At 46.1% G+C, this 13,893-nt stretch overlaps 1 protein-coding gene across 1 annotated transcript in view; it reads right to left on the bottom strand.

Annotated features, from left to right (window-relative positions):
* The window catches only part of LOC137533440 (RNA-binding protein 6-like), a 70,111-nt gene that overhangs the window by 13,290 nt on the left and 42,928 nt on the right, over positions 1-13,893 (bottom strand). The window contains exons 12-18 of the mRNA XM_068254830.1: positions 13,523-13,568; positions 13,382-13,439; positions 9,757-9,848; positions 6,119-6,211; positions 5,528-5,605; positions 4,282-4,584; positions 2,593-2,667 (exon numbers count right to left, since the gene is read on the bottom strand). Of these exons, the coding sequence (XP_068110931.1) occupies positions 2,593-2,667; positions 4,282-4,584; positions 5,528-5,605; positions 6,119-6,211; positions 9,757-9,848; positions 13,382-13,439; positions 13,523-13,568 (745 nt within the window). The remainder of the gene's footprint in view (positions 1-2,592; positions 2,668-4,281; positions 4,585-5,527; positions 5,606-6,118; positions 6,212-9,756; positions 9,849-13,381; positions 13,440-13,522; positions 13,569-13,893) is intronic.

Genomic DNA, 13,893 nt, shown 5'->3' with positions numbered 1-13,893 from the left:
ATGGCAAGGGACCCACCGGCCTGAAGGGGGCTGGAGGAAGCCTCAGGTATGTATAAATTGTTTTTTTTATTTACCCATCTCATGTTTCCTTTAAGTCTGGTTCATGTGGCCCCCACACAGACAAATGATGAGCTATTGAGCTTTTCATCACTATCCTGCTATTTTGTCTGTTTGCACTGTTGCACTAAAGTTTTATAGCCTCAAATTAGTTTTTAGGGGTCCAACTGCAGATATAAAGCATGTTTTTTAACCCTTGCTATGAAAAATAAAAAGTAGAACTGGTAGTATATGTAGACATTCTCTTTTCATGTCATGTGTCATGTGTCACTTCAGGTTCCCTTTAAATCACAAGGTTTAAGATCTACAACCTACTTTCACCTGGTTATCAAAAAAAAAAAAAACTAAAAAAAAAAAAAAACAACAAGTCGGGGTCGGGAAAATACCGCATTCGTTATTTTAGACTTTTTTTTGCCAATTCATCAATATTTTCACTGGTGCGGTAGAAGTTTGGTAATTTACCGAAGCCCATTGACAAAAACCTGCTCAGTAACAGCAGAAGAGAGTATATTTATCTGTTCTCCGTGCAGAGACAGCATTACAATAGTAAGAGGCATCCCGACATCCCTTTAGATGTAAGTTGTTATACTGCCTCTGCTCGCTCTGAATCTGTCCATTAGTTTTTCTTAACATTTTATTTAATTGCGACAGCTTAGATGAACTTCCAGGAGACATTACACGTCATGCTTAGGTGATTTCCCCACTAGCTCCTCCGCATCTTCAAACAGGAGCCTAAGGGGTTAAACGGCCGAACGGTTGCAGGGGAACCCTAATTTGTCCCAATCTCTCTGCTCGCTGCCTGGGGGAGCTTCGGATCCAAATCGCAGGGACTTGCAGGAAACAGAGACTGTTCATATTGGCTCTCTGTTCCTGTCAATCACAGGGATATCCACACGGAAGGCATGTAGCCTCCCTGGCGGTATGGACGAGCTGAGTTCGTCCAGCAAAAACTTGCAAAAAACGTTAATGACGAGCTGCATTTTTTTCTTGGCGTCCCCAAGTCTCGTAATGTAACTGTACAGAGAACGAGACTTCGGAGATGGAGGAGGAAGTGCTGCTGCCGTCGCTGGAGAAAGCCCTCGGTGAGTAAATCTATTTACTCAATGGGCTTAGAGAGGGGGGGGGGGGGGGGGATCGGGAGGGGGGACATCGGGAGGGAGGGGGAGGAGGGGGATAGGCCGCCCGCAACAGCCACAATAGAAGGGGGATCCCCCCACCCGCACAGAGGGGGATCCCCCCGCCCGCAAAAGCCACAATAGAAGGGGGATCCCCCCACCCGCAAAAGCCACCATATAAAGGGGTTCCCCCCGCCCGCACAGAGGGGGATCCCCCGTCAGCACAGCCTACACATACAAGGGGGATCCCCCGCACATTCTCTGCCCCGCTGGCTGCCCAGGGATTCCCTAGGGTGGCTGGATGCTTGTTCTGCACGCTGTGGGTAGCACAGATCGCTACCCACAGCGTGCTGGGGGGCGGTGGGGGGGAGGAGCGGGAGGGGGACATCTGGCTACCTATAAATATGGCTAAACACCTGGCTCACTATATACCTGGCTAAACATCTGGCTCACTATATACCTGGCTAAACATCTGGCTCGCTAAATACCTGACTAAACACCTGGCTCACTATATACCTGGCTAAACATCTGGCTCGCTATATACCTGGCTAAACACCTGGCTAACTATACTTGGCTAACTATACCTGGCTGCACATCTGGCTAACTATACCTGGCTGCACATCTTCTACCTATACATCTGGGTCTTATACTCACCATTGGCATGCTGATCCCTCGTCGCGTACCTCTGATAGCTTCCCCAGTGTCTTCTTCCATGTCCCTTGGCGGATTTTGCTTCTTCCTCAGCGATCACGTCCCCCGTTGATCGGCGTTGATGACACCAGGGTCACACAGCGTCATCAACATCTTGCAGAAAACACTTTTTTTTTAAAAATTTAATTCAATACAATAATCTGTATTAAATTTAATATTAAAAAAAAATTGGTTGCAAAAAAAAAAAATGGTTGCAAATTATCGAAAAATTAATTGAAACACTTTTTGCACGGAAATCCTGGGGAAACTGAACGCCAGGGTGGTTAAAGCTGGTTTTCGTTTGAGGAGAGCAAATATCGAGTAGGTTGCTGTGTTTTACCACATGCTGTAACTTTGATGAATTGATATTTACTGACATTTGTTGAGGTGTTTACCGCACAAGTCGGTAATTTACCTCTATGCTTGGTAATTTCAGCTTGCCATGTGGTAACAGATGAATTGACATTTTACTAATTGCTCTGTAAACTCAGCCGACTTCAGCATTTGCTTGATGAAATGAGGCCAATGCCATCACTCTGTCATGTATTATGTCTTATGACAAGCAGATTTGAATTACGGAGGACCTCAAACATCTTCTGAATGGTAAATCGCTAATCAGAGTAGCCATTAAATAAAATAAAGACACGGCAGCGAGAAAAAGAGGAATAATCCAGCAGACACCAGTAAAGAGAAAGCTGTATGGCTCCTGTACATTGGAGACCTCACTCACCTCGTGCTCTTTCTGCTGCAAGTAGGCCAGTTCTCGCTGAGACTTTTTGATCTTCTCATGAGTAGCAACATTTTGCTGTGAGAAGGTATGGAATATTGAGAAGACATTAGATAATACTCATAATCTGCCAATGCATGCTGACATCCAGTAAATGAGCTCAGAGATCCAAAACAGAATAGTGTAGTTTAATTAGGGATATCTCATCCAATTACCAGTGTCATTAAAGGGAAGGTTCAGGGAGGGTGGGTAAAAAATAAAAATCAAATTCCACTTACCCGGGGCTTCCTCCAGCCCGTGGCAGGCAGGAGGTGCCCTCGCCGCCGCTCCGCAGGCTCCCGGTGGCCGACCCGACCTGGCCAGGCCGGCTGCCAGGTCGGGCTCTTCTGCGCTCCAAGGCCCGGAACTTCTGCGTCCCACGCCGGCGCTCTGACGTCATCGGACGTCCTCCGGGCTCTACTGCGCAGGCGCAGAAGTACTGCGCATGCGCAGTAGAGCCCGGAGGACGTCTGATGACGTCAGAGCGCCGGCGTGGGACGCAGAAGTTCCGGGCCTTGGAGCGCAGAAGAGCCCGACCTGGCAGCCGGCCTGGCCAGGTCGGGTCGGCCACCGGGAGCCTGCGGAGCGGCGGCGAGGGCACCTCCTGCCTGCCACGGGCTGGAGGAAGCCCCGGGTAAGTGGAATTTGATTTTTATTTTTTACCCACCCTCCCACGAACCTTTTCTTTAATATACATGTTAAGATTGCCCTTTTAACCTAATTCCTTCACCTTAGACTTGGCCATGCCCTTATATGGGACATTCTTTTAAGTATATGTAATATGCCATCTCAGTAACATACTAGCCATCACCTTATTAGGAAATGGTCCAATAATGCCCTTATGATTGGCTTGACCCGGTGTCTTTGTATGGTTATATAAGGGGGCCAACACTATATCGACTATTTTAGATATAAGTGCCATCTTGGAGTTATTTTATTGTGCTCTGAAACCTGGATCCCACTGCAAAGTGCCTTGGTGATAAATAGGTGCTTTGTGTAATCAGTTTCATAAGTTTTGTGAATTTACACATCCATTATAAATCCAAAGAAAAGAAAATGGAATTCTACTCGAACCCCTCTGACCATCAGCTTTTATTGCCCTCAACCCATATGTAGCCACTCTCACGTCTCATTCATTTTAGCTGGTTACTGAAGTATTGCAGCTTCCAGCCAAGCTAGGCCTCTCACTGACCTCCCTAGGGCTGGAGACACACCTGGAGAACATTTTCCGGGTCGTTTTTAAAAACCGCTGCCATTGACTTGCATTATAATCGTGGGAAAAAAAAAAAAATCACACCACAATTGCTGCGATCACAATTGCTGCGATCACGATTTTTCACAGGATCATCATCACGGCAATTTTAATGCAAGTTAATGGAAACTGTTTTTTAAAAACGAAAATGACCCAAAACCACCTGCGTCAACCTCTTATGTTTGGCTGTGTATAGGCAGAGACTAGTCTTCTATTGCATCTTGGCACTGCTATATTTGCCGACTGACCCATGTAGGTTTACTTTGCGCAAGGTGTGCTACAGCTGTTTTTGTTTAGATCCATATGCCCCCCTTTTTTCAATAAAATGTCTATTGATGTGGCACCATGGATTATGCAGGCGCTATAGAAAACAATGGTGATAACATGAAGACAGAAATTACCTTGTGCAGGTCAGAGAGTTTCAGATGTCTGAGTAGAGCCTCCTTGGTTGGAAATTGGCGACGGCACAGCAAACATGCCAACTTCTTCCAGTCTGTTAACTTCTCATCACTGCTACTGCTGGGTACAGCAGGGGCAGGTTTGGGTGCAGGTTTAGGTGCAGGCTTGGGTACTACCACTGGAGGAGGAGGTGGAGGTGCTTTTTTCTGTACAGGTGGCAACGGCTGTTCCTCTGGCTCCTCCTCTTCCTCGCTGTCATCATCAACATAGGCACCGATCAGCCCCAGCAGAGGATTCACCTTAGGCTTGACAAATATAGAGAAAAGGTGAAGGGGCAGGAAGTGGAATACTGATGCATATACTGTGTAGTTTAACAATCTCTGCAGGGGAGTATAGCCTCATTGTGCATTGCATACATAACAAACTCTGGCCCACAGAGCCATCATATTTAGCCCACAAGTGGTTTCTCCACTTTGCATTATGTTTGGACCACTCTAGACCACCAGGGAAGCTATATTGGGTGTGGGTGAAGCCCTAGATCACCAGGGAAGGCATATAGGGGAGGGAAGGGGAAAGCACTAAACCCCAAGGAACTGTATAGAAGAGGTGGGTCAGCTAGACACCTGGAAACTGTATAGGGGCAGGATGGGGGCCATTAGACAATAGGGAACTTTATAGAGGAGGGAAGTGGTCTCTAGACATTGAGGTTGGTCTGCAACTTGGTCTCAGTGTTCAATTTTGTCCCACTTTGTATGTGAGTTTGACGCCTCTGGTGTATTGCTATAACAATAAAAGTGACTGGATCCCATGTGACCCTAACCTGTCAGAATCAGTTAGGTCCATAAATATTTGGACAGAGACAGCTTTTTATCTAATTTTGGTTCCGTACATCACTACAATGAATTTCAAATGAAATAACTTCTAACTGTATGATACAAACAAATTCTTTATAACTTGGACAGAGAGGCCAGCAGCTCATTATAAACATTCTTACAAAATGGAAAAGCGTACCAAAGAGGCAAGTGAATGTATGTGTGGTTTGGGGAGCACATTGGTGATGAGTGGGACAAAGACAGTGGAGAAGACAAAAGGAGTTCTGATAATTAGTGGGGTTATTACTGCACATCAACGAGTAAACAGGTCTAAGAGGATAGAATAATTGGATGGGGCCAGCAGAACGCATTGAGAAGTGGAAAGGTTACAAAGTTAACTATCAAAATGCATCACTACTCCACTCCTAGATGTTACCTCTGGAGGTGGCTCATCCTTCTTCATAACTGGAGGAGGCAATGGCTTCTTAAACGCAGATTCATCAATCTCTGTCTCCTAGAAACAAACCAGAAACCAGTTTCTAACTGAAGTCTTACTGGATAAGCCACATACTTGTTACATTACAAATGCCAGAAAATTCAGCAGGACAGACAGGCAACTGGTATTGTTTGAAAGGTAATAAATATGGCAGCCTCCATATCCCTTTCACTTCAGGTGTGCTTTAAGCAGTCTACAAGATGTTTAAGCACTCATCCCAGAGACTTTCTCAGTTTAAAAAGCATGATTGGTGCATTTCATGCCATGAACTGAGGAAGCCACATAGATGAGAAGCATTTCAGATTAGTCAAAGTCCAGTTGAACACATTTTGAGGATATAATCAATGTGCGCTATTCATAGATTACACAAGGGTGAAATTAATAAATGTAGAGCAGTGAAGAGAGTCTGTGTTCCTGTCAAGCATCTAACTGCATGTACAGAAGTTGCTGTTCTTTTTCTCTGCATGTAGGAACATATCTATGTATAATGGCAACCCCACCCCACACACAAGTCTTGTGGGCTCTCCTCACCTCCTCTTCAGTGAAGCCTCTTCTGGTCTGGCTTGTCTGCTCCTTCCCCTCAGTGCCTGGCTTTCGGTAAGGATAGTCATCAGCCTTCTTGCCCTGTGGAGGGAAAAGTATGACTAAACAGACCAGCCTGGAGAATTCACTACTGCTCAACACATCTCAGCACTACATTGATGCCACATTATACGGTTGAGTCTTTGTTTGAATTCAAGGTCACATGTAGCAAATCTGTTTAATTCAGACACACTTGCTGCCCTTCATTTGGTGATGTTTAAATAAACGTGCTAAGGCCCAGAACAGTGCAATTGCCAGCCTATGTAAAAACCAATGAGAGAACACACACAGGCAGAAGTGTACTGGCCAACTGGTTGGGAAATTTGTGTAAACACCTTTCCATAATGAATTAAAAAAGGAAGAAATACCCAAAAGGGACAGGCGATTCTTGCATGTAAAGGCTTTTAAGAATGTCACATTTGGTGCATGCTTTTATATGAATAAGTAAGGTCAGGAATCTGTATTCTTCACAAGAAGAAAAACAGTTGGCAGGCTTGGAAGCCCTTGAGGCCATGTCATAGGAAAGACTATGAGTACTTTTAAGTACCTAAAGTGAAATAAATCGGGACAGTTTAACTTACCTGGGGCTTTCGTTTAGCCTCCTGTAGTACTCCTGGCCCCGCCCTGTCATTCCAGGCTGCTCCATTCAGTCACTGTCCCCTGCATGCCACAGCTGCACGCCTCCTCACATGTTCTCCCATTACCAGGAGCTTTCTGTGCATTTGCATTAGCATTTTTTTTTACTAATGGATGCCTCAAAGGAATCAAAGCAAAATTATAGCAAATCCAATTTACTTGCCTGGGGCTTTCTCCAGCCCCTCGCAGCTGTCTGTCCCACGCTGAAAGCTCCGTTCGCCACCGGCCTGGGGTCCCCGCACGGTGCAGAGGACAACCGTGAGGTAGTCCTTACTGCGCAGTACGCCACGGACAATGTGGGCTTGATTGACAGCGGCGCTTCACGCAGGCGCAGTAAGGACGACCTCGAAGTTGTCCTCTGCACCGTGCGGGGACACCGGGCTGGCGGCTGCGAACGATGCTGTTAGCGTGGCACAGACAGCTGTGAGGGGCTGGAGAGAGCCCCAGGCAAGTAAATCGGATTTGCTATAATTTCGCCTGAGGAATCCTTTAAGGTGGCTGTACATCAGGTTTTGCGATTTTGCTTGCCAATGGACCAAAAATTATCAGATCTGAGGAAAATCGGTGCTGCAACAGGTCTGCCCGATCAATGTTTCAATCAATTTCAGGCTGACACCGATCTATCAGAAATCAGTCTGTGGTGTATGGGCAGGCAACAGATTTCTCTGATCCGATTCGCCTGATGTATGGGCACCTTAAATTACTGGCAAAAATAATAAGCAGGGCCGGCAGGCCATCCATCCATCAGGAGATAATGGGATTCACAGGAGGACTGTGGGAAATCAGGCTGCAGACATCACACTGGTATTAATAGATGGTTAAAACCATTCCCAGACATTTCTGGAATGTCCCAGGAGAACTCTATATAGTTACCAAAAGCATGGCCAGTGACAAGTACTTTGTAGCAATATGGTGGATTTCTCTAAGACACAGGTGTCAAACAAAGCCCATGGGCCAAATGCGGCCCTCCATGCCATTTTACGTGGTCCTCGAGAGCTTCCAATGTCCATCATTGTCAGCAGCAAGAGAGACAGCACACCGCCTTCCAATCCAAAGGAGCACATACGGGAACTGGGAAATCAAATATACACATCTGCCCCCCCTGTGATACCATATCCCCACATAGCAGAGTAGCACAGCTGAGCAGTGTAATGTTCGCCTGCTTCAGTGATACGTTGTCTCCTCTGTTCTTCCTGGCAGTTGCATGCTCTCTGCTTCCATACTTCCTCCTCCCAATCACTAGGGGGAACTGCTCCACTCCACTACTCTGCAGAAAGGAGGGGCAGGCAAGCCACGGTCACTATAGTTACGTCACTTTGTTTTAGATTGTTCAATAAATGTTAAATCTTTGTAAACAATTTGGCCCACAACTTAAAGGTGCCCATACATTAGAACAAATATGAGCAGATTCGACCAAGAGACAAAATGTATCTAATCTAATCTGATTAGAGATAAATTTGTCTCTAGTCGAATCTGCCCATACACTACAGGCAGATTCCCGTCTGATTTCATGAAATCATCAGGGAATCGGCTGAGCCCGCGGCGTCCACCCCGCCGCTGCCCTCAAAATGTATAAATGTATGTAGCGCAGGGCCGGATTACCGACCAGGCAACAAAAGCAGTCGCTTGGGGCCCCATTCAGAGTCAAAGGGGCCCCATCAGCACATAAACCAGCCCTCGCCATCCTGTCAGCAGTGGCTGGATGGTTATAATGGTTAAAGGGACTCTGAGCAGTGCAGTAACTATGGAAAGATTCATATCATTTTAAAGCGCTCGTTCTCCTCTTTCCAATGATATATAAACCGCCGCCCTATGCCTTTTAGTTTTTGCTATTTTCGTGATCGAAATCGCGGCCATTTCGATCGCGAAAATTGCGAAAACTAGGGTGGCAGTTCATCTATCATTGGAAAGAGGAGAAAGAAAGCTTCAAAATGATATGCATCTTTCCATAGTTACATTCTATTACACAGGACGACTTTTCTCCAAAGTCGACAGCTCAATTTAGCACAATGCAATGAAATATAAGGAACCCAGGGGGATATAATTACAAACATCATGCTGGTAGGTGTGAGGATGTAATTAATTAGTTGTGGGTATGCTTAAAGGCATACCCACAGGCACTGCTCGGAGTCCCTTTAAGGGCTGTGCCTCTGACACAGGAGACCAGGGTTCGAATCTCGGCTCTGCCTGTTCAGTAAGCCAGCACCTATTCAGTAGGAGACCTTAGGCAAGTCTCTCTAACACTGCTACTGCCTATAGGGCGCGTCCTAGTGGCTGCAGCTCTGGCGCTTTGAGTCCGCCAGGAGAAAAGCGCAATATAAATGTTATTTGTCTTGTCTTGTCAAATGATGCCGTGCGCTGCTGATTGTCTTCAGAGCCAGGCTCTCCTCCTAGGTCCCCCTCCTGCTACTGTGCGCTCTGCCACTGCCCACTCCTCCGTAGTGCATTTATACATTACCTGTCCTGTAGCAGCTTCCGCTCGGTGTCAGTCAATCTCGCCGGGTAAGCCGCATACACGCTAGCGGCGCATAGTGTCTGACGTCAGCTGCTATGCGCCTTTGTGACGTCAGTCACAGCGCCACCCGCGTGTATGCGGAACCAGACGAGATTGACGGAAACCGCGTGAAGGTTGACACCGGATAGGTAATGTAGAAATGCGCACACTACATACATTTATACATTGTGGCGGGGGTTTCGTCATCTCGTCGCTCGTTCGCAATTCGGCTGCCGTACCGCCGCGCACCCAACCAACCAACTTCGGGACGACGTTTTCCCAACATGTGCGAATTGGATGGTCGATTGGTTGGTTGGTCGGCTAGTGTATGGCCCCCTTTAGACTGTTGTAGATTTTGGCCCTTACATGCTTGCGTTTAACACCCCTGCCCTAAGGGATGATCAGACAGAACTGTCCACTGGGGTGGCCAATAGGGTAACCAACTAATAGACATTACCTCTGTTCTGGCCTCATTGTAAAAAGAGTCTGTTAATGGGTCCACGTAACGTCCAGTTAACGGGTCGAATATGTATGTCGGTCCTTCATCAGCTGTAGAAAAATAAAAATATTGAAGTAAAAACACAGATTTTTAGTACATCAAGTTTATTTAAAAAATGTATGCCATTACACAAAAGAAGGCAAAAACATCAATGTAAATGATAACATACAATAGTCCAGTGATAACAGGCACAAGATTAGATAATCTGCAAGATACAGTATAGAAAAAGGAACATCTTGGTGCAACAGACAAAATGAGACATTGTGACAAGTGACAATCCAAACAGTGAAGAAGAAGGACAATCTATGCTGAAGGGCCCGTTTCCACTTGTTACCGCGCGCGGCTGGGAGACATGCGGCGGCACTTCCAGGTCTGCGGGAACGCAGGCGAAGCCCAGAAGCCATCCCATGCACAGCTATGGGATTCGCTGCCTCCTGCGCGAAAACAGTGGGCAATGCCGGCCGAATTGCTAGTGCAAGTGATTCGGCCGGCGGCGCCATCATTTCCTATGGCAGAGATTCCCCGAGCGATTTGCTTGCGGGGAAACTCTGCAGATTCGGCGCGGTTTCCGTGCTAGTGGAAAACGGGCCCTTCCTCCTATACATAAACAATTAAGCAACACCGTAATAAAGATGATACTTCCACACACCAAACTTAATTTAAAAAGGGAATAGGAATGGAATATAAAACATAGGGCCAAATAAGTGGGTAGCCTTTACATAACACAGAAGTAAGTTACACATTAGTAATGTAGGGAGACCTGATATACACTTGAGAACACTGTCCTAATCCTAATCTAATATTCTGCCTACATCACTTTCTCAAGAAGGGGGGGGGGGGGGGGGGGGGGTTGTCAGCCACAAAATCAGATTCCATTTACCCACTGCTTAGTTAATTATGTAGTCTACATGCAGTCTGCATTGCAAACATTCCAATATAATCATAAAGAAGTCTGCTGTAATGAATTTTATCTCAATCAGCCTGGTTCTATTCTGGTACATTGATGAGGAGAAGAAGCTAGTTATCTCCCCTCCTACATTCCTGCTCATCACTGAATGGCTGAGGGCAGTTCAGTGTGATATGAGGCTCAGAAGGGAAATACATCTCACCCATCTGCAGAAGCTGCTCAAATATGATATATGATGTGCTCACATGTGTTTACAAAGCAAGCCAGATATGACAGTGCAGTTTCTAGAAGAAAAAAGGTGTAAGGGCCCATTCACACTAGAAGCACCTTTCTGAGCACTTTGTAATCGATTAGCACTTTATAAAAATCGCTCCCATTTGCTTTCATTAAAATCGATGTAAAAATCACTGTGATCGTGTATACGAAAAGCATTGCGATTTTTATGCGATTTTAATGAAAGTGAATGGGAGTGATTTTTAAAAAGAACTAATCAATCACAAAGCGCGCAGAAAAGCGCTTCTAGTGTGAATGGGCCCTAAGGGAGGAAATTACACCAGGATTGCCTTCAGTCGGAGGCAGTAAAGATGGAAAATACCTGGAACAGTTTTCCATTTATTATATAGAATTCACTGAAATTAAAACATGGACAGTACAATTCATGTTATGCAAGTAGAACAATTATTTATCTGCTTGTGTGTTTTAATTCCTGAGATAGTATAGCTGTCCCTGCAGTTTTTAAGATGAGCAGGGCTATTTGCATTAGGGAGCACTAGGGTGCTATAAAACGCAGATATAAGTTTCTTTGAGAAAGCCCCTGGGATAATGTTTAGAACAGCAGAGTCTGACATAGAGGGCGGAGTTACTGGGAACTGAGCATGCACTGCATGCTTAAAGAGAACCTGTAACAAAAAAAAGTTTCCCGGGGGCAGTCCAGCGCTGGCTCCTCCGAAGTGTTCCGGAATCCTCCCTCAACAAGCCTGACAAGCACTGATTTATTTTCCTTTCCTGGCTCCAGTGGGGGCGCTGTTGCGTCTCTCCACACAGAGATAGCCGAAAATAGCCGATCTCTGTCGGGGCCGCTCTACAGCGCAGGAGCCTTGCGCCTGTGCAGTAGAGCGGCTCGACAGCGATCGGATATCGGCTACAGACATACATACACATACACTTATAATTACAGATTAATAAAATGAATAACTTATACTTCCAAAGACTCCAACGCCACCCCAAAAAAAAATCAGTTAAAAAATATATATAATTAGTTGCCTTAGGGACTCAGCTTTTTTAATCTATATTTTATGAGAGTAAATTACTATTAATTTACTACATAGGGGCTGGTAATTATAGGCTGGTTAAACCACCTCCTGGAGATGCTAAGTTTTTAGAGTTAAAGTGAAGGTCCAAGCAAAAGAAAAAAAAAACACCAAACAAACTCCACTTACCTGGGGCTTCCTCCAGCCCCTGGCAGTCGTCCTGTGCCCTCGCCGCAGCTCAGGTGGCTCCCTGTCTTCTCCGCTGCAGAAGCCGACCTCGGCAGGTCAGGTTCCAGGTTGGCTTCTTCTGCGCTCCACCGTGCAGGTCACATGGTCCGGCCGACGTCATCAGGATTATACTGCGCAGGCGCAGAACTACTGCACCTGCCCAGTACAATCCTGATGACGTCGGCCGGACCACATGACCCGCGCCGTGGAGCGCAAAAGAAGCCGACCCGGGACGCCGACCTGGCAAGGTCTGCTTCTGCAGCGAAGGACACCCGGAGCCACAGAACGACTGCCAAGGGCTGGAGGAAGCACCAGGTAAGTGGATTTTTTTTTTTTTTTTTAAGCTTGGATGTTTCCTTTAACCCTTAGACTTACGCAGACATTTTAAGGTGTTTGTTTTCACATCCGTACGCCATGGACATCAAAATGCATTTTAGTACAAAACTATTTCCGCCACAGTGGACGTCTATAAGGCCTCTTTCACATTAGGCAACGCATGCAGGAGCCATTTCCTGCACGTGTTGAATAGCCTGTTGCATGTCATTGGGAATCTGCAGTGCGACAATCAGCGGCGGTAGTAATTAACCTGACAGGAAAGCGCCAGCTTCCGACGATAAAAAGCTCCCAGGTGCGTCGTACCATAACGCATCGAAACGCAGCGTTGGGTGTGAAAGGTAAAATTCAAGAAAATGGGCTCTAGTGTGAAAGGGGCACGACATTGGTCAGGTGTCTTCTGCATACGTAGGTCCTCCCAATATCGAACGATGCATTTGAGGGTCATTGGTCAGGCGGACATATTGTGGCACCAATTTTCATCTGATTAAAATGTTTGGGCTGCAAAAATGCTAGATGTACTGGCACATCAAGGCTTGCTGCAAGTGGTTCAATGGCAAGTGCAAAGAAGTGAGGGGAAGTGTGTAACCAGGGGGCGGGGTACACGGTAACAGATTTAAACATTTTATAGAGTAGTGTAGATGGAATGCACTGTAAATTCAAAAGTCAGTTGTGAAAAAAAGCAGCTATTGCCAGAAGACATGCCATGTAACACGGCCCATGGTGCGTCTGCAATGACATCACAAAGACTCCGTACTGGGGATGTCTGTGCAGACAGGTGTGCAGACAGGTGCGCACGCGCACACACCAACAAGGATTAGTTACACACATCATTCCGTGACTAGAATCTTAGAAGTGCTCTTACCATTTCCTCTGAATCCTGGAAAGCCAAACTGTTTTCTCTGGCCTTTCTGTTTTCGGTTCTACAAAAGGCAACAAAGACGTTACTCATTTAATAAATTCTACCACGCAGAGAGGAAACACATTTATATTACATTCCTCTTACCTTCCCTTGCGAAGCTCTGCCACCTTTAAATCTGCCTTGCTCACCCCTACGAAATAAGAGAGAAAAGAGTCTTGTGATTTATACTATCAGTACAGAGCACACTGCTAACAGATTATGTTAATACCAGAACAAAATATCATGGAGGTCACTGCTGCACCACAGCTGGGGAGGTGAGGAAATTGCTGACAGGGGCACCATAGTCAGGGATGGGAGAAAATGGCTCCCAGGCGCACCGTAGTCAGAGAAGGGGAGAAATAGCTCCCAGGCGCACCGTAGTCAGGGAAGGGGAGAAATGGCTCACAGGCGCACCACAGCCGGGAGGTGAGGAAATGGCTCACAGGCGCACTACAAATACATACTGATTATAATAT

This window comes from Hyperolius riggenbachi, chromosome 9 (genome assembly GCF_040937935.1).
Source record: "Hyperolius riggenbachi isolate aHypRig1 chromosome 9, aHypRig1.pri, whole genome shotgun sequence".
NCBI classification, from domain to species: Eukaryota; Metazoa; Chordata; class Amphibia; order Anura; family Hyperoliidae; genus Hyperolius; species Hyperolius riggenbachi.
Note: the sequence above shows the minus strand (reverse complement) of the source record. Positions and strands in the feature narration are given on the sequence as shown.